Below are 23,767 nucleotides of genomic sequence, written 5' to 3'. Positions count from 1 at the left end.
ACTTTTGAAACGCGACTTTGGCGCGTAAGTCGCCGACCTCGTGGCCGACCTCATCCTAGGGTCGGGTTTCGTTTCATGAAACCCGACTTTGCCAAAAGTCGGCGACTTTTGAATTTTTTCGACCCGTTTCGCTCAACTCTACGCACTGCAAGTCTTGGGAGCGCCCGTTTTGCCTTTGGAATGAGGAATGCTCCTAATGGGTGCCGAAGTTGAGGGTACAGGCAACCAAGTCTTCCCCCTCCCTCTGCCTCCTGTTTTGGCCGGTAGGGGAATCTCTTCCTCCGAGCTGCTCCCACCACCTTCCTGTTCCTCACGCCATGATGGGTCAAGGACCTCATCATCTTCCCTCCCCTCTTCAAACAGCTGCTTCTCCGGGGTTGTCTCGCCTGCACCGTACGCACCAGAAAGTGGCAACTGAGTCTCGTCATCATCTGATGCGTACTGAGGTGTGCTGACCATAGGCACTGGCCCACTCGCCTCTTCAGATTCAGAGGGACAAAGAAGTTGCACATCACTGCATACTCCCTCTTCTTCACATTCAGAAATGCTGCTTGGCTGGCCCCCTCTTTACAAGCCAACAGATTCCGAGAACAGAAGTAGAGACTGTGATGGCTCCTGTCCATGTCTCTCTGACTGCCTGGGCACTTTGGCAGGTGGTGAAGAGACAGATGGTTGCTCTTCGGTGCTCTGGTCCTGAGAGGCCGTGGAAGTAATTGAAGTCAATGCGTTAGCTGCCATCCATCCGACAACGGCTTCAATTTGTTCCTCCCGCAGCAGTGGGGTACGTTGAGGTCCTACAAAGCTGCGCATAAAGGACTGTTGCCTGCTAAAACTGGGTGATGCTGATCCACTGGTGCCCGCAGCAGGCCCAGAATCCCCACGTCCTCTACCTGCAGAATCCCCACGTCCTCTCCCTGCAGAATCCCCACGTCCTCTCCCTGCTGAAACTCCACGCCCACGCCCACGCCCACGCGCCTTACTCCCTGCCTTCTTCATCTTGCCAGACTGCTTAAGATAGGCAGAAATGTACAAAGGGGGGCCTTAGTGTGCTTATTCCTGAACAGCTGGTTACAGGTACAAGAAACACTAATTTTATGAAGTGTGTGTGTGTGGACTACACTTCAATAGGAGCTGATGTGGCCTACACAAGTTCCAAATGTAGTGTGAACTTTTTTTGTGGTTTCTTTGTTGGAAACAAACTCAAAGTATGTGAACAAAGAATTGAAACTGATAGTATCACCAACTTTTTGGAGCTATTACAATGCAGGCAGGTAACCTACAATGCAAAAGATGAGGCTCCAAAAAAATTGGGTAATACTAATCTGGCTGCGCCGGCAGGGCACAAGCCAGAAAAAAAGGCTCCTCTATCTACTCCTACATAGTGTTTGCAACCAACCAATGTTGATGGATACGGATGGATGCACACTAATAGGAGAAGAAAAAATGAGCTGCACTCAAAGACAAATATGTGTGAGGCAGTGACGCACGTTGAGCGTCCTACAACCAGACGTAGCTGCAGGACACTCTACTCTGCGTGAGCTGCACTCACACACAGTCAGAGACCTCTCAGACAGCCGTGAACAGTGCAGCTAAGTGGGCACTGGCACTGACAGGCTGCAGAAAGGCTCCGCTGTGTACTCCTATATAGTGTTTGCAACCACCGTAGATGGAGACGGATGGATGCACACTAATAGAAGAAAAAATGAGCTGCAATAAAAGAAAAATGTGTGAGGCAGTGACACGCTGAGTGTCCTAAAACCAGACGTAGCTGCAGGACACACTACTCAGCGTGAGCTGCACTCACACACAGTCAGAGACCTCTCAGACAGCCGTGAACAGTGCAGCAAAGTGGACACTAGCACTGAAAGGCTGCAGAAAGGCTCCGCTGTCTACTACTAGTGTTTGCAGCCAACGTATATGGATACGGATGGAAGCACACTAGATTGAAATTATGTAAAAAATGCAGCTCAAAAATTAAAAAATGTATGAGGCAGCAGTGAGGCACGCTGGGCAGCCTACAACCTGACGTGGCTGCAGGACCCACTCCACAGCGTGAGCTGCACTCACACAGCCCTTGCAGACAGCTGTGAACACTGCTGCTAGGGCAAAGAAGGCTACAGTGGTGGTTTATGTAGCCTGGGTAAAGCACTAGATGTTTGGTGGAATCGCTATTTCTAACTGTCCCTCACAGTCTTCTACAGCAGCCTGTCCCTAACTGAATTCACAGCAGAGTGAACCAGAAATGGCGGCTGCGGTGGCTTTTATAGTGCATCATGACATCATTTCGGCAGCCAGTCACAGCCATGCCAATAGTTAACATGCCTACATGCCTAACAGGATGTGCCCACACTTCGGAGGATTCCCATTGGCTTAATCAAAGCAAGCAGGCTCATAGCATGATGGGAACTTCCGATTCCGATTCCGGTATCCGATATGACAAAAGTATCGGAAGACAGTATCGGAATTCCGATACCGCTAATATCGGCCGATACCCGATACTTGCGGTATCGGAATGCTCAACACTAGTGATCAGTGTCCTGTGCGTGACTTTTAACTCAACAGATAAAATACCAGAAGAAATATAAAACGGAAATGTAAAATAAAATACACATGTTGGAGCTTGTGGAAACTTGAAAACTTTTGTATTTAAAAAAAAAACATAGGCGCTCATTCTGACAAGTACTAAACAATAGTTAGAGTTTTCTTTTTTTTTTAAACTTATAATAGTTTGTGAAACAAGAAATAATATAGGTGATGATTCTGATGAATATTGAACAATGACTAGAATTTTTATTTAAGTGTGGGAAGAAAAACAAGGTGCCTCGTGTGATTTAACTCACCAGAATATATTAATGATGATATTAATGAACTCTCCATAAATGGCATATTTTATTAGGATCAACTCTCATAAGCTGTCTATAAGGGCATGTAGGTCATAGGAAGTTGAATAAAATGATACTTTTATATCTGCAATCTAATGTCTCATTCCAGAGAAATCTATGTTTTTGTAAACGAGCCGTTAAGATCTATGGACCGGACATAGATCTCCCGGAAACTCCGCCTCCAGAGCTTATTTTAAATAAAATGCGGCATTATCTGTGTGAGACGTATAGATCAGTAGAACAAACTGTCAGTCATCACATCTCACACTGATAACTCCTCTTTTCATTTAAAATAAGCTCTGGAGGCAGATTCCCTGGAGGATCTAGGTCCGGCCCATAGATCTTAACAGCTTCTTTATATATTAAAAAACGTGGATTTCTCTGGAATAAGACATGTGATTGCAGATATTAAAGTATTGTTTTTTCTTACTTTCTATGATCAACATGCAACTATAGACAACCGAGCACGGTTGATGATACTGCAGATTCCCTTTAAAATATGCTATCAATATAAGATTGATGGGCGTCAGACATTGTACCGATCCTTTAAAAGTCAACAGTTATCAGCTCAGGGGGTGGAGCTCTATTTAAGAAAATTTTAGCTGATCCTGCAGTTCTTGGCAGTCACTGCTACATATTGGATAAAGCTGTACAATTCAGATTGTAGAACGTTTGTGGGTCATCCTCCCAGGGCTGTGGGGTTCTCGATACCAGGCCGGTCTCTCAGAGGGGATTGTCACAGCAGTGGTGACCCGGTCCATGGCCCTGGGCGCCCATGTAAAAGGGATTGAGTTGGGAATAAAGTTTATAAGTGATTCGTGACGCCACCTGTGGTGTTCGGCAAGGGAGATGTTAAGCCGACACTGCAAGCAGATCCTCTGGGACAGATGGTGTAGTGCAGCAATGATGTTGTAGCCCTCCACAGGTAGGGCTGTTGGTCCCAGGGCTGTGTAGCGGAATGTTTAGGAAGAGGGTGCAGTGTTTGGCACAGAGATGTAGCAGTGCTGAGGATGTTGCAGGAAGGAGGCAAGGACACAACAGGGTGCAGTTTCTTTACCTTTACTTGGCAAACGCAGTCCAGGGTCTTGGTTACAGATGGCACAAGAGCAGGCTAGCCTGGAAGCAACTCAGGGATCATCTATCAGATGGGTTGTGTAGTCTCCTTCCTAGCGCTGGCTTGAGGTACATCCAGTACAGTGTTACACTGAAGTTCCTCCTTCTTATCTTCTCTTAGAACTACCTCGTATGGCAGACAGCTGTAGCCCTCTATCTCTCTTGGCTCACCCGTCGCTGTTGTGCCTCTGAGTCTTAGTTGGGAATCGAGCATTTACAGCTTCCTTTTCCTCTGGTTTCTGTTGCAGGACCTTCAGTATCCATACAACCGTGGAGACCAGGCTCCAGATCATGCGCTATCACTGGGAGGGAGCTCTCTATCCTCAGCTCAACCTCCAGCTTCTCTCCACACGTCTACACTCTTCACCCTCCTCACAGAACTGACTAATTTCCCCTCCTGGCCCTCAGAGAGCACTCCTCCCCCAATTCTGGTTCAGAGCTCCCTCTGCTGGCCTGGAGTGGGAACTGTGTTGCATGACATAGTTAACTGTTAGAGAGACCCTTCATTGCCTCCAAGCCTGACATCACCCTCCCTGGAGGAAAGCAATGCCACTGTGGTGACCATACTCCTGGGGGCACCACATTCCCCCCTAGTGAAAGTCAGTACTCCTGGACTGATAAAAGAAAACATGAAAAACATATAAACATGTAAACAATATGAAGGTTACAAGATTTAAGAAAAATGAAAAATTTACAAAAACCACATGCTCCAAAAATAGTCCTATGATGACAATTCCAAGCATCAATGTCCATGGTCCATTCCTGGGCAATTGGTGAACTATTTACATGGGTAGTGACACAAGTCCTGTGGTCCAATTTCCATCAAAACATGAAACAAGAACTTCAAAAAGGCATCTTACAGGTTATCTGTAGGCACAAAACTTGAGAACAGTTACATATAAAGTATACACAATTTCAACATTCACATAAACTTATCTATACACAAGATATAATGGGCAGTATACCTTGTGTAGTACGGGTAGACCTGCGTAACTCTGGTGTAGGTAAACTAGGTAGTATTCTCCTACCGACTCTTAGTCTCACCATGGGTATGACAGATTCATCACTGGCAGGGCGAGGGTTCTCTGGCTCCACTGCTGGTGTGGCATCTGCTACCTGAACTTTTCAGAGTTCTCATGAGTCACTTCTTCTTGTACTACCAGTTGGGGAATGTCAACACTGGCACCACTATGGCATCATTTATTTCAGCTGCAGTCTGGGTGTCAAAGGCGCTTCTGAGCTTGGCCAAAATCTTTTTAACAGTCTCTTTGTCAGTGTCCTGCCAGGCTTTTACTTCTCTCTGTGCTGCACCTGTTAGCTGCCCAATCAGGATGTTCACCTTTTGGCTTTCAGATAGAGGATACACCTCAAACAAACTGCACACTCTTTCTTTGAATTCACTCAGGATATGTGACTCACCCAAGGACTGCGGCAGCCAGGCTGCTCCCGGTATGTAGGGCATGGACAGCGGCATTATGGGGACCCTCCCTGGAGGAAAGCAATTCCACTGTGGCGACCATACTCCTGGGGGCGCCACATTTGCATCTGGCTTCTAATATCAGCTGAATGGTAGGGGGTTGGGTACTGGACCCCCACCAATCTGATAATGAGTAAAATTTCTCCTGAAGGAGATTGCCAAGCTGGCATAGGGAGACTTGTAGCAAGAAAATAGGATCTCTAGTGCCACCAGCTGAAGGTTGCAATCTAAGAAGTCAACATTACCCCATGAAAAAGTGTGCAACATGCCTGAGGATATGAAGGCAAACATTTTTATTTGTAGCAAGTTTTTTCGGGGTTCTTGATTTTCATCAGCGTAAATAGGAGACTGGTTAGTTGGGTAAGAGGATGGAAGGTCTATGGAGGTCTTTTCCTTTTGGAGAAGATTATATTCTGCCTTTACTTCTAAAGTCATGTGTCAAATCTCTTTAAAGGGTCAATATTGACTTTTAGTATCGCTACCTCAAAGAGGTAAAACTTGAAAAATTGTTCTCTACCTCTGTGAAAAAGCTATTTTCATAAATGGGCTGATGATGTGGTTAGTTTCAGCTTGGGGGCTCAGCACAGTCTAGCTTTGTAAATCTATTGAGTAATAATCTATTATATACTTACCTAAAATTGTCCGTCATCCACTTCCTTCCAGATGTCCTCGAATCCCAACATCCGCCTCACCAGAAGTATGCCGACCGCCATATTGGAATACCCAAGTGATGGGTATTCCAGTATGGCACCTGCTGGTGGTACCAGGCCCTTCTGCAGTACCATGAGCGGGACATCCACGCCAGACCCCCCACTGCCGCTGGACCCCTACCAGGACCTGCCGCCGGATCGCCACCAGGACCTGCTGCCAGACCCGCGCTAGGACCCTCCGCCTGACTACACGCACCGGATCTCACCACTGCCTGCCCACCTCCGTGCAGTCATAGTGGGCAGGAATAACCGTGGCTTGTGGCCTGTGCTGGAGATGGGGTGCATGTGCCCTCTGGTGGTGCCGCACCCCATCTCCAGCACAGGCTGCAAACCACCATCTTTCCTGCCACCCCCAGCACCACAGAGCTGCCTCCATCGTGATGTCACTGCCTTCCCGATGCGATAGCATTGGGCCCACATCTAGTTAGACTATAAATGCACAGGCAGTGGCAAAATGGCCAGTTTGTGCTGAGATCCATAAATTAACTTTTCTAATTCAAATTCTATGTGTACTGTTGATTTTACCTTACTTTTTGACATCTCAGCAAGATGAGCCTCCAAGATTTCCAACTTTGAAGGAAAACTTTGATTGTATGATACTCATTCGGGAAATGTTTATGCTATGTGTGTCTGTATCTGGTCATCCAGTGATTTTGATATGGAGTATAGCCTGTTAAGGGATTTGCTAGCACATTGCAAAATTTTATTTAATTAGAATTGTGATGAATTGAAATCCTTACCAAAATTTACAGTGATATATAATAGTGGATCCATCCATTCTTATAAAATGATTTGAGAGTCCTCAGTAGAGATGAGTGAATTTGTTCGGATTTCGTTCTGAATACGATCGGCATCGAATATTGTTTTTGCAATATTTGTCAAACACATCCGAACGTCATTAGAGTCAATAAGAGTAGAAATTACCGAATATGTTCGGAACCAATCATTAAACATACATTCGTCATGAATAGTGTTCAAATATAGCACGAATATGGTAAAATTAGATTCGGGGACAAAAATCGAACAAATTCACTCATCTCTAATCCTCAATGGTTGATACCTTTTAATGGTTAAGTGAAAAGATGGTAACAAACTCCAAGCTTTCGAGACTACTCAGGTCTGATCATCAGGCATAGTAGAGAAGAGACCTGAGAAGTATTGAAAACTTGATATTGATTACCATCTTTTCTGTTTGCCATTAAAAGGTGTTAACCACTGAGAGCTCTCAAGGTTTATTATTTTTCTATCTACTGGCTAACATGGAATAAAGATATATTTTTACTGTATAAAATTACTTCTAATTTTTAAAAATGTAAAACAATCCACATTTTTCTCCCCCAGAAATAACCTACAGCTGGGTGTTGAATGAATATCCCTCTTTTGTGGCTGAAGACAGCCGGCGCTTCATCTCCCAGGAGACTGGCAACCTCTACATCTCCAAAGCACAGGCATCCGATGTGGGCAGCTATATATGCCATGTGAAAAATGTCCTCACGAATACAAGAGTTATGAGCCCACCAACGCCGCTAACCTTGCGCAACGATGGTAAGTCATTTTTCTCTCTAACATGGGGTTTATATTTTTTTAAAGCGGAAAGTTGGTGCAAAATGATTTGAGAGACCCAGTCCAGCAGTCAGGTCCGTACTCTCTGACTGCTGGACAGGAGCCCTGAAAAGCACAGTACATTTTGACATCCACAGATTTTCTTTTTTATTAGCCAGCCTGATGCAACATCAAATCTGCATCAAGCCGCAATGATGAAATTTCACTAGGTCAGATAATCAAAGTAAGAGCTGTGGCTTCCGGCAAGTAAGAGGTGGTTCTCATGGCTCTAATCTAGTGGTCAAAGATTTATTAAATGGTCTCTTCACTGGGTCCTGTGAACCGGTTCAATCCAATTCTAGCAGAGTGTGAATTTTTAGTTTCATCAAATCAGATATAATGAGAGTTTGAATCACTACAGATGTTAACATAATCACTAGACTGAAGAAGACAGTGTATTCACTATTTCATAGCTTCTTAATAGAATTAGAAGTAGTTCAACTTCTTAATATAGTAAAGGAGAGAGAAGTGAGGTGGATCCTGGTCGTTGCCTCTGACAAAGGTTAATCCAGGCAGTAAGTATAAGTAAAAATTCCAATTTGTTGCAACACGTTTCGGAGTAGAACCTACTCCTTCCTCAGGCGGATTAAACGTTGTCAGCAGCATCGCCCTACTCCTTCCCTCTGCCTGGTCCCAGTCTTTGGATTTCCACAGATCTAGAACTTATCCTATGGATAAGTGATAACTTTTCCCAACTGGAATACCTCTCTAAGATGAGGAAGGAGGGGGGGATGCAGCTGCAGAATCTCTCTTTAAGACTCGAGGAGAAAACTATGTGAAAGACCAAGCACCTCTTTGACATCAGGTCAAAGAAACCTCCACACGGAGAGCACGGAAAGTGAAAGAGTGCATTTTTTGAAAGCAGCAGAGGGAAAGAAAAAGACCATACCGGTTACACACGTCTGCCTGCACTAAATCTAAAACACATCTACAGCTGCTTCAATATGCTGAATCACAGTCCAATCCGCCATATTTTATAGTCCCATTTTTATTTTTGATGTGTTCAGCTATGAACCATGAATGAAATGACCTTCAATTGACCTTAATTGCTAAATGATATAATGGACTGCTCAATGTTCATATATTCTGATTCCTGGAACTGGGCAGTGAAGCAGATTTATGATACCCCACTAATCACATGCCATAGCCCCCTCCTTTATATTTCCATCTATGAAAATAGAGAACAATATTACATATTTATGTCACTTTGCGCGAGATTCTACAAATTCAACGGTTATCAATCTTTAACTTTCCTATACATCTCAAAGGAAAACTTATCTTCACGATACCAAGCAAATTAAATAAAAACATCAAAAAAAATCCTCGAATAGTTTCTCACTAAAATGAATATCTCGTTTGTAGAATGTCCTTGACTATCATTCATTCTGTGCAATTCAATTTCACCTCAAGCGAGCTTATAAAAACAATTTAATATTCTATCTATAAAAAAAGATTAGAAGTTCCCTTTTGTAATAAAACATTACTATATTAACTTTCTTCGCTCTTATTTGGTAATTTATAGAAAGTCATTTTTATTTGGAACCCGATGAAGATAACAAAATATTAAGCTTTTTATCAGCCGAATCTGGATCATTTCAGATTGCAGAGAATGTAGCATTGTGTTTGGCAAGGACATGCAATCTATGCGGCTTGCACTGATGAGGCTTAGTCCTGGATGGTCCACCAGTAAGAATAAAGGAGGATAGGACCTCTTCCAAACATCCTGCCTGTCGAAGAGAAAGCTGGCTCCCCAACAAGGCAATAAGACGCCTTCTAGATGCCTACGTACCTGCCGAGTTTTGCTACAGCATGACTCTTAAGGAAGGCGCCGGCAGTGATTTTTCTGAAACGTCTACTGTGGCGTCCTTTCTGCCATTTTTTGCAGCAGCTTTGCAAGCCATTTTTCTTGAACTTGTAGGTAACAACCAATGAGCAGCATGCAAGCAGAAGGCACCTAAAAATTGGTCTAGTAATTTCATTTAACTGCTTCACGACTTTCCCAATGTAAAGCAATTAAAAGATGCACAAAAGACTGAACATGTTAACATCAAGTCGTTTTTACATTTTAGTGCATTGTTTCATTTTTTTGCGCTTGCTTTTTTTACGTTTACTTTTTTTACGTTTATTTAGCACGGTTTCAATCTGGCAGTGGAGCCTGACAGAGATGTCTTCCACATATATCCTTACAGACACCAGAAATTCTACAAAAACAGCTTGATTTTTTTTTACAACTAGCTGAAGAGCCAGGCGCTGCCCGGGCATAGTTACTAACTACGGTTAGTTATAACAAATTATAATGATTATATCTATATATATATATATATAAAGCGGAGTGTATAGCCCCGCCCACTCCGCATAGCCACATTCACTAAAATATCCCACATCATCCCATCAGCCAGAGCCACCGGACTACTACCCCTAATATCCCACATCGTCCCGTCAGCCAGAGGCACCGGACTACTACCACTAATATCCCACATCATCCCGTCAGCCAGAGCCACTGGACTACTACCCCTAATATCCCACATCGTCCCATCAGCCAGAGCCATCAGACTACTACCCCTAATATCCCACATCATCCCGTCAGCCAGAGCCACTGGACTACTACCCTTAATATCCCACATCATCCCATCAGCCTGGGGTCAGAACCAGAGTGCTGAGTGGATCGGTCCTAACTTCCATACCAGAGATCCCTTTAAGATGGGCCTGTCTTCAGAACCAGAGTACTGAGTGGATTTTCCCTGACTTTCATACCAATGATCCCTTTAATAGAAGCCTGGGGTGAGAATCAGAGCACTGAGGGATTTACCCTAACTTCCATACCGGAGATCCCTTTAAGAGAGGCCTGGGGTCAGTACCAAAGCGCAGTTTGGATTTGCCCTCACTTCCATACCGGGGATCCCTTTAAGAAGGCCTGGGGTCAGAATCAGAGAGCAGAGTGGATTTTCCCTCACTTCCATACCGGGGATCCCTTTAAGAGGGGCCTGGGGTCAGAACCGGAGCGCTGAGTTGAATTGCCCTGACTTGCATACCAATGATCCCTTTAATGGAATCCTGGGGTCAGAACCACAGCACTGAGTGGAACAGTCCTAACTTCCATACCGGGGATCCCTTTAAGAAAGCCTGGGGTCAGTAGCAGAGCATTTGAAGTCAATTGCCCTGACTTCCAAACCAGGGATCCCTTTAAGAGAGACTTGGGGTCAGAACCAAAGCGCTGGATGGATTTGCCCTGACTTCCATACCAATGATCCCTTTAATAGAAGGTTGGGGTCAGAATCAGAGCGCTGAGGGATTTGCCCTATCTTCCATACCGGAGATCCCTTTAAGAGAGGCCTAAGGTCAGTACCAAAGTGCAGAGTGGATTTGCCCTCAATTCCATAGCAGGGATCCTTTTAAAAGACCCTGGGGTCAGAACGAGAGCGCTGAGTGGAATTGCCCTAACTTCCATACCGGGGATCCCTTTAAGAGAGACTTGGGGTCAGAACCAAAGCGCTGGATGGATTTGCCCTGACTTCCATACCAATGATCCCTTTAATAGAAGGTTGGGGTCAGAATCAGAGCGCTGAGGGATTTTCCCTATCTTCCATACCGGAGATCCCTTTAAGAGAGGCCTGAGGTCAGTACCAAAGTGCAGAGTGGATTTGCCCTCAATTCCATAGCAGGGATCCTTTTAAAAAACCCTGGGGTAAGAACCAGAGCGCTTAGTGGAATTGCCCTAACTTCCATACCAATGATCCCTATAAGAGACCCTGGGGTCAGAACCACAGCTCTGAGGTCCTAATTTCATACCGGGGATCACTTTAAGAGAGGCCTGGGGTCAAAACCAAAGTGCTGGATGGATTTGCCCTAACTTCCTTACCAATGATCCCTTTAAGAGAGGCCTGGGGTCATTATCAGAGTGCTGAGGGATTTGCCCTAACTTCCATACCGGAGATCCCTTTAAGAAGAAGATGTGCCTATGGAATGGAGGATGTGTGATGTGTATATGGGCACGGGAGGGGGGATTCATTTCTGTCATGTTCTCTCTGCTCCTTTCTGGGGGGCAGACAACATCTGGGACTTTATGTTCCCGGGGATGCTAGATTTCTCCCACTTTGTCAGTGTCTGCTGAGGTGCTGTCTAGTGGGAAAACTGTTGCTTATAGCAACCAATCACAGATCATCTTCTTTTAAACAGCTCTGGTGAAATGAAAGATGATTAGTGATTGGTTGCAAGGAAAACTGTTGCGCATGGCAGCCAATCACTGCTCAGCTTCTTTTAAACAGCTCTAGTGAAATGAAAGATGCTTCCTGATTGGTTGGTGATACACACATACATGCATTCAATTTTATATATATAGATCTTCAGATTTGGAGGCAGTATTATTGAAACCGCATCCAGCACTGCTTTATCCACCTTTAGTGAAATTCAATGGGCCTGTGCCTGTTCCACCTTCTTATTTGTCACAGCTTACACCCCAAAATCAGTGAGTCCCAGTTCTCGCACACACTGAATCTTCATACGTTACTACGGGCCCACTACACTTCTAGTTCCTCAAGGGCTTCCCCAACAGATGCCCTCCCTCATCACTCGGTTTTAGGACTGCTTTTCCTGGTTGTTATCTTCTAGACTCTTGCTTTTCTTCTATGGCTTTCCTTTAATTCCTACTACCACTTATCTCTTGCCACTAGCTCTGTGGAGTAATCTCAACATTGTGACTAATGTCACTTCTCTCCAGTGGGCTGTTTTTACATTAGTGTCAGTTCACATGAAGGGCCTCTCTTTTTCTCACCAGAAGAACCAAAGATGGGAGAGGAGGACCAATGAGTTGTGGCAGAGGTGATGAAAGAACAGTTGAGGGCCTAGGACACCTGAATATAATACGTTTTATTATTTCAACCTCTTCTTAGGCTAGTTTCACACTAGCGTTTCAGGGTGCAGCGTATGGCCGCCGCTAAGCTCCACCCCCGGCAGCGCCCTCTCCTGTCATCTCCTCCGATCGCATGAGGCTGCATGCAATCAGCATATCCTATATTTAGCGTTGGATACGCTGACCGTGCTCTGGTCTGATTTTGCTGGCGCTGCGCGTTTTTGTGCGCTGGGCGCAGCGCCAAAAGGGCGCAGCGCCAGCAGAAATCAGGCCAGCGCACGGTCAGCGCACGATCAGCGTATCCAATGCTAAATATAGGATATGCTGATTGCATGCAGCCTCATGCGATCGGAGGAGGAGATGACAGGAGGGGGCGCAGTCGGGGCGGAGCTTAGCTGCGGCCATGCGTTGCACCCTGAAACACTAGTATGAAACTAGCCTTAGGCCTTAAAACAATTCATCAAAATGGTGGCTATTTTGCAGGCATTGTGCCAACTGAAACCTGAAAAATTTGTATTTACGAGAATTTGTAAATTTGAGAAATTCATACCTAAATTTATTAGTCGAAGATCAATTTGATAATCTCTACCACCCACCAACCATGACAAGCAAAAATAATTCCCAGCAGAACTCCAAATTTTTAGAAACACCTGCCTTGATATTCTGAAGTGCTCCTCCGAGGCTGAAGGCCAAACAAGAATGTACAATATTAAAAAAAAAAAATCATGAATGCAGCTGACTTACTAGACTCAATACATGGACTGGAGTAAGGATAAGTCTTGTACATGTTGAAAGTCCTGCTGAACTTCTCCAATCACTTCGGCCCGGCTCCTGTTTTTTCATGATCAGTGTGGGTCAGACCTAAGTTGTCTGAACTAGAGTTGAGCGAAACGGGTCGAAAAAATTCAAAAGTCGCCGACTTTCGCCAAAGTCGGGTTTCATGAAACAAAACCCAACCTTAGCGTGAGGTCGGCCATGAATTCGGCGACTTTAACGCCAAAGTCGCGTTTCAAAAGATGCTTTAGCGCCCTTTTTCAGCCAATCAGGAAGAACGGACACTGTGGGCAACGTGATGACATAGGCAGCAGTCACCACCATCTTGGAGAAGGGCATGCAAGTGATTGGCTTGCTTTGTGGGGCATCACAGGGGGTATAAAAGGGCGTGCACGCCGACCGCCATGTTACTCATGCTGATCTCAGAATAGGGAGAGCTGCTGCTGCTGATTCTGTAGGGAGAGCGTGAGGAAGGCAAAAAGAAAAAAAACTGCTTCTGCTGATAGCGCTTTTCACTGTAGTTACTGTGCAGTGAAAGGTGAAGATTTTTGCTTTTGTGCAGCAGCGCTGGTGGTGATTAGCCTGCCTTTTAAGGCTAGCTTCATTGCTGTGTGCACACTGGTGTTCAAACTGCTTTTTTAAAAGCAATCCAAATTTTATTGTTTTGTCCTAGTGAGGTACTGAGCGTTCATTTTTTCACACACCATACAGCGGTGTACGCTCCTCACACAGTACCGTGTAACTGCTGTTATCACGGCCAAATTGAAGCTATCTAAGTGTGTGACTCTGTAAGGAAAAGCCGAGGAGTTTGTCCATTTTTACAGACCTACACCTTATAGTTTTGTCCGTTTTTCAAACAGTTTAGTATATTTGCTGTTTTGATTACATTCAAAACTAGAGAGAGACAGTATGTCAGTCCGTATACAAAAACACGGAGCTTGACAATTTTACATACACCGTACAGCGGTGTACGTGTACGCTCATCTAACAGTACCGTGTAACGGCTGTTATCACGGCCAAATTGAAGCTATCTTAGTGTGTGACTCTGTAAGGAAAAGCCGAGGAGTTTGTCCGTTTTTACAGACCTACACCTTATAGTTTTGTCCGTTTTTAAAACAGTTTAGTATATTTGCTGTTTTGATTACATTCAAAACTAGAGAGACAGCGTGTGTCAGTCCGTATACAAAAACACGGAGCTTGACAATTTTACATACACCGTACAGCGGTGTACATGTACGCTCCTCTCACAGTACCGTGTAACGGCTGTTATCACGGCCAAATTGAAGCTATCTGTGTGTGACTCTGTAAGGAAAAGCCGAGGAGTTTGTCCGTTCTTACAGACCTACATTCTACGGAGATTCCAATTCTGCCCAATTCTATATACACCTTGTAGTTTGTCATACACTAGGCAGTTTCTGCCTGTCACATTGCGTTGTAATATACACAGGGCCTGACAGAATCCAACTGTGTCCTGAAGTCTAGAGAGATTCAAATTCTCCCCAGTCCTCTATACACCTTTCTTACACCATCCAGAATCTGCCTGTCACATTGCGGTGCAATATAAACAGGGTCTGACAGAATCCAACTGTGTCTTGAAGTCTAGAGAGATTCAAATTCTCCCCAGTCCTCTATACACCTTTCTTACACCATCCAGAATCTGCCTGTCACATTGCGGTGTAATATAAACAGAGCCTGACAGAATCCAACTGTGTCCTGAAGTCTAGAGAGATTCAAATTCTCCCCAGTCCTCTATACACCTTTCTTACACCATCCAGAATCTGCCTGTCAAATTGCGGTGTAATATAAACAGGACCTGACAGAATCCAACTGTGTCCTGAAGTCTAGAGAGATTCAAATTCTCCCCAGTCCTCTATACACCTTTCTTACACCATCCAGAATCTGCCTGTCACATTGCAGTGTAATATAAACAGGGCCTGACAGAATCCAACTGTGTTCTGAAGTCTAGAGAGAGTCAAATTCTCCCCAGTCCTCTATACACCTTTCTTACACCATCCAGAATCTGCCTGTCACATTGCGGTGTAATATAAACAGGGCCTGACAGAATCCAACTGTGTCCTGAAGTCTAGAGAGATTCAAATTCTCCCCAGTCCTCTATACACCTTTCTTACACCATCCAGAATCTGCCTGTCACATTGTGGTGTAATATAAACAGGGCCTGACAGAATCCAACTGTGTCCTGAAGTCTAGAGAGATTCAAATTCTCCCCAGTACTGTATACACCTTTCTTACACCATCCAGAATCTGCCTGTCACATTGCGGTGTAATATAAACAGGGCCTGACAGAATCCAACAGTGTCCTGAAGTCTATAGAGATTCAAATTCTCCCCACTACTATATTCACCTTGTACCTTGTTTTACAGTACCATATATTTGGTGGTTTTTTTGGTACATTTTCCCCAAAAATGAGGAAGTGTGGTGGAAGAGTCCGTGGAAGTGGGCGGGGGTTGGCAGCTGGTAATGATGGTGTTGGTGGTGGGTCTGCTGGTAGTGGTAAAAGCAAAATAGCACCTAATGCAGGAGGAGTTGAGCCTGCATCATCGTCTGGCTCCACAAGGCCTCGAAGGCTCCCTTTTCTGGGAGTAAATAAACCCCTTTTAAAGCCGGAGCTTCAAGAACAAGTTTTGGCTTACATTGCTGACTCAGCCTCCAGCTCTATTGCCTCCTCTTCTGAAGTTTTAAAAAATAAAAGCACTGAGTCATCATTGGAGGCTCATGGTCATGAACCACACCTTTCCTTGTGTCCTTCACCCCAACCAAAATTAAAGGATGCGGCAGGCCACACTACAGATTACTCCATGGAGCTGTTTTCACATACCATGCCTGGGTTATCGAGTCAAATCGTGAATTACCCAGGCCAAGATGAATCCAACATGGAGGGCACTGATGCACAGCCACTGATAGATGATTCTGCTGGTACATTCACTCAGAGCACTATATTGTCCTCGCAGTGTACTTAGGCAGAATCTGACCCTGATGAAACTCAGGTGCCCCTTACCCGCATACTATACCACCATACACAGTGACACAGAGGAAGGTGCACATGACATTGAAGAGGAGGTGATGGATGACCCAGTTGTTGACCCAGATTGGCATCCAATGGGGGAAGAGGGTGCCGCTGCCAATAGCTCAGAAGAGGAGGAGGAGCATCCGCAGCGGGCATCGACATCACAACTGCTGTTATCTGGCAGGCCCGGAGCAGTCCAAAAGCAGGTTACAAAAACCAAAAGAGTTGCAGGACAGCTTGGCCAGATGGTCAAAATAGCACAGCGTGCAAGGCCTCAAAATGTCTTCCATAGTAGGAAGAGTGCAGTGTGGCACTTTTTTGAACAAAATCCTAATGATCAGGCAAAGGTTATCTGTAAGAAGTGCGCAAAGACCTTTAGCCAAGGGAAAAATCTGAGAAATTTGAATACCAGTTGCATGCTAAGACATTTAACCAGCATGCACTTGCAAGCTTGGACGGACTACCAAACCTCACATACCACATGTGCAACTGCTCCCAAAGAAGGTAGTCAGCAACACTACATTGTTTCCCCCACTGTAAGCCCACCGCTTAGCACACCACCAGCAGCAAATGTTGAGTTGTCATCGCAAGGGCAAATCAGTCAGGGAATCACACTGTTATTGCAATGAAAGACTGAATCTAGGCCATCAGAAAGAACACCAACTCCATCACCATCATCAACCCTCTCTCAGTCCGCCATGTCCACCGCTAGTTCCACCATATGCAGCTCTCAAGTCCAGCTCACGCTCCCAGAGACTATGAGTAGGACAAGAAAGTACTCATCCTCTCATCCGCGTACACTGGGTTTGAACGCCCACATTGCCAAACTAATCTCGTTAGAGATGATGCCCTATCGGTTGGTTGAAAGCGCAGCTTTCCGCGAACTCATGGCCTACGCAGTACCACACTATGACCTACCCAGTCGCCACTTCTTTTCTCGCAAAGCCATCCCAGCCCTCCACCTTCATGTGAAAGACCGCATTGTACATGCACTCCAGCAATCAGTGAGTGGAAAGGTGCACCTCACAACTGATGCATGGTCCAGTAGGCATGGCCAGGGCCATTACGTGTCCATCACTGCGCACTGGGTTAATGTGGTGGATGCAGGGTCCACAGGGGACAGCAGTGGTGGGACAGTGCTGCCTAGCCCACAGTATAGGAAACAGTTGGCTGTAGGCGTTTGACCCTCCTCCTCCAGAAGCGAAAGCTCGTCCACAGAAAGCAGTCGCATGAGCACTCCATCCGCAGCTGCCAGTGTTGCACACGAGGTGTCCCCCTATCAATCAGCTAGTGGAAAGCGTCAGCAGGCTGTGTTGAAGATGATGTGTTTGGGCGACAGACACACCGCGGAGGTACTGGACGACTACTTTCAGCGACAAACTGAGTCATGGCAGGGCAGTCTACATCTTGAGGCAGGCAAGGTAGGTAGTGATAACGGCTAGAATTTTGTGGCAGCCATAGCCCTTTCAAAACTCACACACATACCTTGCTTGGTTCACACCTTGAACCTGGTGGTGCAGTGCTTCCTCAATAATTATCTGGAGTTAACAGGCCTGCTCCAGAAGGTTCGAAGACTGTGCTCGCACATCCGCCGGTCGCCGGTACACTCCAGCCGTATGCAGAAGCTGCAGCGATTGCTCCACCTTCCCAAGCACCCCCTAATTATCGACGTTGCAACAAGGTGGAACTCCACCCTGCACATGGTTGAGCGGCTGTGCGAACAGAGGCAGGCCGTAATGCATTTGTGGGAGGATACACGGGCAGGCACTTTGAGGGCAGACATGAGGTTGACAGGTGTGCAGTGGTCGAAGCTGAAAGACCTCTGTAAAATTCAGTGTTTTGTGGAATGCACACGGCTGGTAAGCGCAGACGACGCCATCATAAGCATGAGCATCCCACTTATGCGTCTGCTCATGCAAACTTTGACTCACATTAAGGAGCAGGCATCTGCAGCCGAGGTTGATCATGAGGAAGAGGAGGAGGGAAGTTTTGATGACAGTCAGCCATTGTCTGCTCCAGGAACTCTCCTGGACGATGTGGAGGAAGAAGAGGAAGAGAAGAAGGATGACGATGGGGATGATTACTTAGGGGAGGAGGATGCTTCTCGTGGGGCAAGAGAAAATGTTGGCGTGGCAAGGTCTGGTACAGGGTTTGTGCGTGACTGGAGGGATGTGGATTTGCCAGAATGGCCTCCTCCACCCAGCACTCGCAGTGCATCATTGACACCGGGAACATTGGCCCACATGTCAGATTATTGCTTGCAGATCCTAAAAAGGGACCCCCGCATTGCCAAAATGATGAATGATGACGACTACTGGTTGTCCAGCATCCTGGATCCACGCTATAAAGGCAAATTCCAAAACATTATGCCACAGGAGAACCTTGACCTAATATTGGCTAACAAACAAGCAACTCTGGTAAACCGCTTGTTTGAGGCATTTCCAGCACACAGCAGCGGTGATAGTTCTCACACGAGCCGTAGGGGCTGGGGTCAACTTGAAAGAGGTGTTGGTGGTGCATACATCAGAAGTGGCGTTGGAGACAGGGGTTTCATGACCATGTTGTGGACTGATTTTCCAAGTCCCGCTCACACGACTGGTAATACTGCATCGATTGAAAGTGACAGGAGACAGCACTTGTCAACTATGGTTACAAACTACTTCTCGTCCCATATTGATGTTCTCCCTCACTGGTCATTCCCATTTGACTATTGGGCCGCTAAACTGGACACCTGGCCTGAATTGGCACAATATGCCTTACAGGAGCTCGCTTGCCCAGCTGCAAGTGTGCTATCGGAAAGAGTCTTCAGTGCTGCTGGATCAATCCTGACAGAGAAAAAGGGCCCGTCTCGCAACCCAAAATGTGGATGATCTAACCTTCATTAAAATGAACCATGCATGGGTTTCCAAGGATTTTGTCACACCTTACCCTGATGACACATAGGTTGCCAGAAAAATGGCTTTCTTTGGTCCTCCTCTTCCTGGGACTTGACCAATTTCGCCTTTAGCAGCAGGTGAATGTCCCACATCAACATATGCCATTTTGTAAACCTCCCTAACTGGGATGCCTCCTCCCCCCATTGCCCGGGTCACCACCTAGCGCACGCAACCGTGCAAGTGCCGTTGCCCTGGATAGGTGGGTGGGCTGACTCTTGGGCGCGGGCACTGGCACAGGGTCCCTCATAGTGCAGTCAAGTGTCTTTGACGGTGGGGGTGCACACCCGCCGTCAGACACACCGCCGTACTATGAGGGCCCCAGTGCCAGTACCGACACCCACAAGTGGGCCCCCCTTGCTTGGGCAGGGCCCCAGCAATGTTTACCTCTCCCTGCTCCTCCGCTGTGTAGTCTGGGCTGTCAAATCCTTCACTGGGACTGCCACTACAAATTTGGTGAACTGATAGAAGATGATGGTTAAGACGTAGCTATGCCCTGTCCCGCTGGCGGGCTCTAGCTTCAGATGATCAATGGCTTCCAGTTCTTATGGACGTCGACTCTCAATGAGATGCAGTGGTGGTTTCTCATCAGCTTTCACAGTTTTCCTACCCACAGACGTGTGACATTCCAGCGCACATTTTTAAATGTGCCCTCTCATGCCAATCCAATTGAATCGCCTACGGCCTGTGGCTTCTGTGTTTTGCACTCCAAAGTTACGTGACAGATCATGATAGGCAGTGAGCACCATGTTTACATCTCTCCCTGTGATCAAAATTGGATGGATATGAGTAACGGCGATGGGATCAACGGTACTGTGATACAGCAACACTTTCTTCACAAAGAAAGGTTTTTGCTGTCTCCACACACTAATTAATTGAGGGTCAGTATCGTCTCTGAGAATTGTGATGAAAGTTTTTCCCGTGAATAGTAATTCCTAGATTTCTGCAATCACTAGACTTTATGTCAGTAATTTTATGCATCTCATTTCCTATTGCGGAGAGTCTGGACTGTCTTACTGAGACAGAAATATATTTGAAGATTAAAAAATACCACCAAAAGTGTATACTGGTGTACGCTTCAAATACATTTCCTTTTTTCAACTTTTTAGATTGTTGTCTAATCCATACTGAGAACATGGAGATTTTAAATGTTTAAACTATGCTATATATACCTGCTATCCAGTGATAATGTACCCTTTCTCAACTTTGTACAATCTGGTCAAATCCATACTGGACCTGAGAACGTCTGAGTCTGCCTCCTGATCTATAGACATATATTTTTAATGTGTAAACTATGCTATACATACCTGTTATCCAGTGATACGGTAACCTTTGTCACCTTTGTCCAATCAAGTCTAATCCACACTGGGCCTGAGACCGTCTGAGCCTGCCTCCTGATCTATAGACATAGGTTTTTAATGTGTAAACTATGGTATACATACCTGTTATCCAGTGATACGGTGCCCTTTCTCACCTTTGTCCAATCACGTCTAATCCATACTGGGCCTGAGACCATCTGAGCCTGCCTCCTGATATATAGACATAGGTTTTAATGTGTAAACTATGCTACATATACGTGTTATCCGGTGAAACTGTACCCTTTATCAACTTTCTAGAATCTTGTCGAATCCATACTGGGCCTGAGAATGGCTGCCGAGCTGTTAAGCAAGCTACAGCACCTGTGGTTTGGACACGTAATTTTTTGCATTTTTTCAGGAATGCCGGTTAGGCCTAATTCAGGAATTGCGGTTGACCTGCACTTACTAGGAAATCATCATTCGCGGGGAATAATTGCAATCACAGATCCCCATCACTAACGGTGTTCTGCTGGTTATCTGCACCTGTAAGCGACAAAAACTGGTCCTTTCAGTGTAGCGTGCATGCAGCCTCGGACATGTAACGCCATGATAGACCATGATAGTGCCAGAGCCACGCGTATCCCTCTAGTAAGCTTGACGCGTACCGCGGGGGCATGCCGGAGTCTCGTTCGTTAACAGAATAAAGCTGACAAGTCGCTAGCACAACTACAAACGGACATACCACACCACACACATAATCGACAAAGCTTTCAATATGTGCATCTTTTCTTGAGGTGGCAAGGTTGTGGTTTCCCGGGTGGAGTCCAATTAAGCCGCAGGCTCCACTCCTGGTATTGCCCTTTTGGATATTCCTTTAAGGTTCAGCTTTGCAATCATACTGCCCCTGGAAAGCAAACACTTTGCCTTCATAGACGCTGTTTGGTGGTTCATGGGAATAACGCCGCCCGATCGCCAGTTGGCATAATTTATTGGTGGGAAGTCTGACGGTATATGATCGTGTTTGATTTCAGAATTTTTTTTTTTTGTTTGTATTTTACATTTTTATTCCAGCCTTTCTTGACTTCATAAGGGCATGACAAGCCTATATCTGTGTCTCCTCCACCTCCTCCTTTTACTCCTCCACCTCTTTTCTAAATGTAGTTGCACCTTTTCCATATGTTAATTTTTGTCTTCTGAGCATTTTTTCTGCTTTGGGACACCTTTTAAGGTGTTTTGTAATTGTTTTCTATGTGTTTGTGTTTGCCTGCCATTGTTTTCAATGTGATTCGACGAACATTCGACGAACTTGCCTCCTGTGCGACGAACCAAAACACTAGCGGGATGGCTCAACACTACTCCTGATATATAGACTTACATTGTTAATGTTTAAACTATGCTATATATACCTGCTATCTGATGATACTGTACACTTTGTCTACTTTTTATATTCTTGTCTAATCCATACTGAGCCTGTGAGCGTCTCTGTGTGACTGATAGAATATATATGAAGATTGACAATTATCCTTTGACTGAATAGAGCTGTACATTTCTGATACAGTACCATATATATGATGTTATTTTGTGTCTATTTTGTGCTAAATTTGGAAGTTTGGTGAAAGAGGCCGCGGACGTGGGCGTGGGGGGGCCAGCTGGTGCTGATGGTGGTGGTGCATCTGCTGGTAGTGGCAAAAGCACAATAGCAGCTAAGGAAGGAGGTGTTGAGCCTGCGTCATGGTCTGGCTCTGGAACGCCTGGAAGGCTACCTTTTCTGGGAGTAGGTTAACCGCTTTTAAAGCTGAAGCATGAGGAATTGGTTTTGGCTTATATTGCCGAAACAGACTCCAGCAAATATGCCCTCCTCTTCTGAAGTTTCAAAAAGTGCAAGCACTGAGTCGTCAAGTGCTGGCTCCTGGTCAGGAAGAACCCCTTTCCTTGTGTCCTGCACTCCCACCCAAAGTGAATGATGCAGCAGGCCACACTTTACATTAGTCCATGTAGCACTTTCTATCATACCATGCCTGGGTTATCAAGTCAATTCGTGAATTCCCCAGTCCAAGATGAATCTGACATAGAGTGTGGGTGGCCAGCCAGAGAAGTGGGGTTAATCGGTACCGGGTCGGTGTCTCACAGGGATGTGTCACGGTGGTGGTGACCCGTTCCATGGCCCTGGGCGTCCATGCAAAGGGGTGAATTACATTTATAGGTGAATGATACGTGACGCCACCTGTGGTTTCTGATTAGATTGACCAGCGCTGCAGTGTCGCTTCTCTGGGACAGATGTTGTGGTGCAGCTAAGATGTAGAAGCCCTGCACAGGTAGGGCCGTAGTCGCAGGGCAGATGAAAGAATTGATAGATGGTGTGCAGTGCAGGATGTAGCAGAGCCGTGTGCCAGTCGCAGGAGAAAGATGACAGACACAGTCATGCAGTTCCTTTACCTGTACTTGGTAAGTGCCGTCCAGGACGCAGAGTACAGATGGAGAAGGAGGTGGTCAGCCTGGAAGCCAATTTGGAATTCTCTCTCTGCAGATGGTAGTGTGGCCTCCGTTCTAGCGCTTATCTGAGGTACTCACAGTGCTGAATTCAATGAAGATCCCCCTGTTGACTCTCTTTTGGAACTTTCTCGTATGGCAGGCAGCCGTAGCCTTTTCCTTCTGGCTCCCACACGTCGCTGCTGGGGCCTCCGAGCCTTAGTTGGGTACAGAGCATTTACAACTGCTACTTCCTCCGGTTTTGGCTGCAGAACCGTCAGTGTCCCTACAAACTCGGAGACCGGAGTCCGGACCATGCGCTCCAGCTAGGAGTGAGCCTTAACTCTGCTCATCCTCCAGCTCCCCTTCTCACCTCCACACACTTCCCCTTCCCTTCACAGACTGCCCTAACTTACCTCCTCCCGACCACAGAGAGCAGCTCCTCAGCAGTCAGGTTCAGAGGTCTCCCTGCTGGCCTGGAGTGGGAAATGTGTTGTGTGTTGGTTTAACTGCTAGAGAGATCCTTCGTTGCTTCCAAGCATGACATAACACTCCCTAGGAGGAAGGTAATGCCACTGTGGCGACTGTACTCCTGGGGGCGCCACAAGTGCACTTATGCCCAGCCACTGCTGGAT

At 45.9% G+C, this 23,767-nt stretch overlaps 1 protein-coding gene across 2 annotated transcripts in view; it reads left to right on the top strand.

Annotated features, from left to right (window-relative positions):
• Nucleotides 1-23,767, top strand: part of CNTN5 (contactin 5) — a 2,193,251-nt gene that overhangs the window by 1,624,106 nt on the left and 545,378 nt on the right. For both annotated transcript variants that reach the window (XM_073582945.1, XM_073582944.1), the window contains one exon: nucleotides 7,524-7,727. In XM_073582945.1, coding sequence (XP_073439046.1) covers nucleotides 7,524-7,727 — 204 coding nt within the window. The remainder of the gene's footprint in view (nucleotides 1-7,523; nucleotides 7,728-23,767) is intronic.

The sequence above is a fragment of the Dendrobates tinctorius genome, unplaced genomic scaffold (assembly GCF_039654945.1).
Source record: "Dendrobates tinctorius isolate UK_male_01 unplaced genomic scaffold, ASM3965494v1 ptg000075l, whole genome shotgun sequence".
Taxonomy (NCBI): domain Eukaryota; kingdom Metazoa; phylum Chordata; class Amphibia; order Anura; family Dendrobatidae; genus Dendrobates; species Dendrobates tinctorius.
Note: the sequence above shows the minus strand (reverse complement) of the source record. Positions and strands in the feature narration are given on the sequence as shown.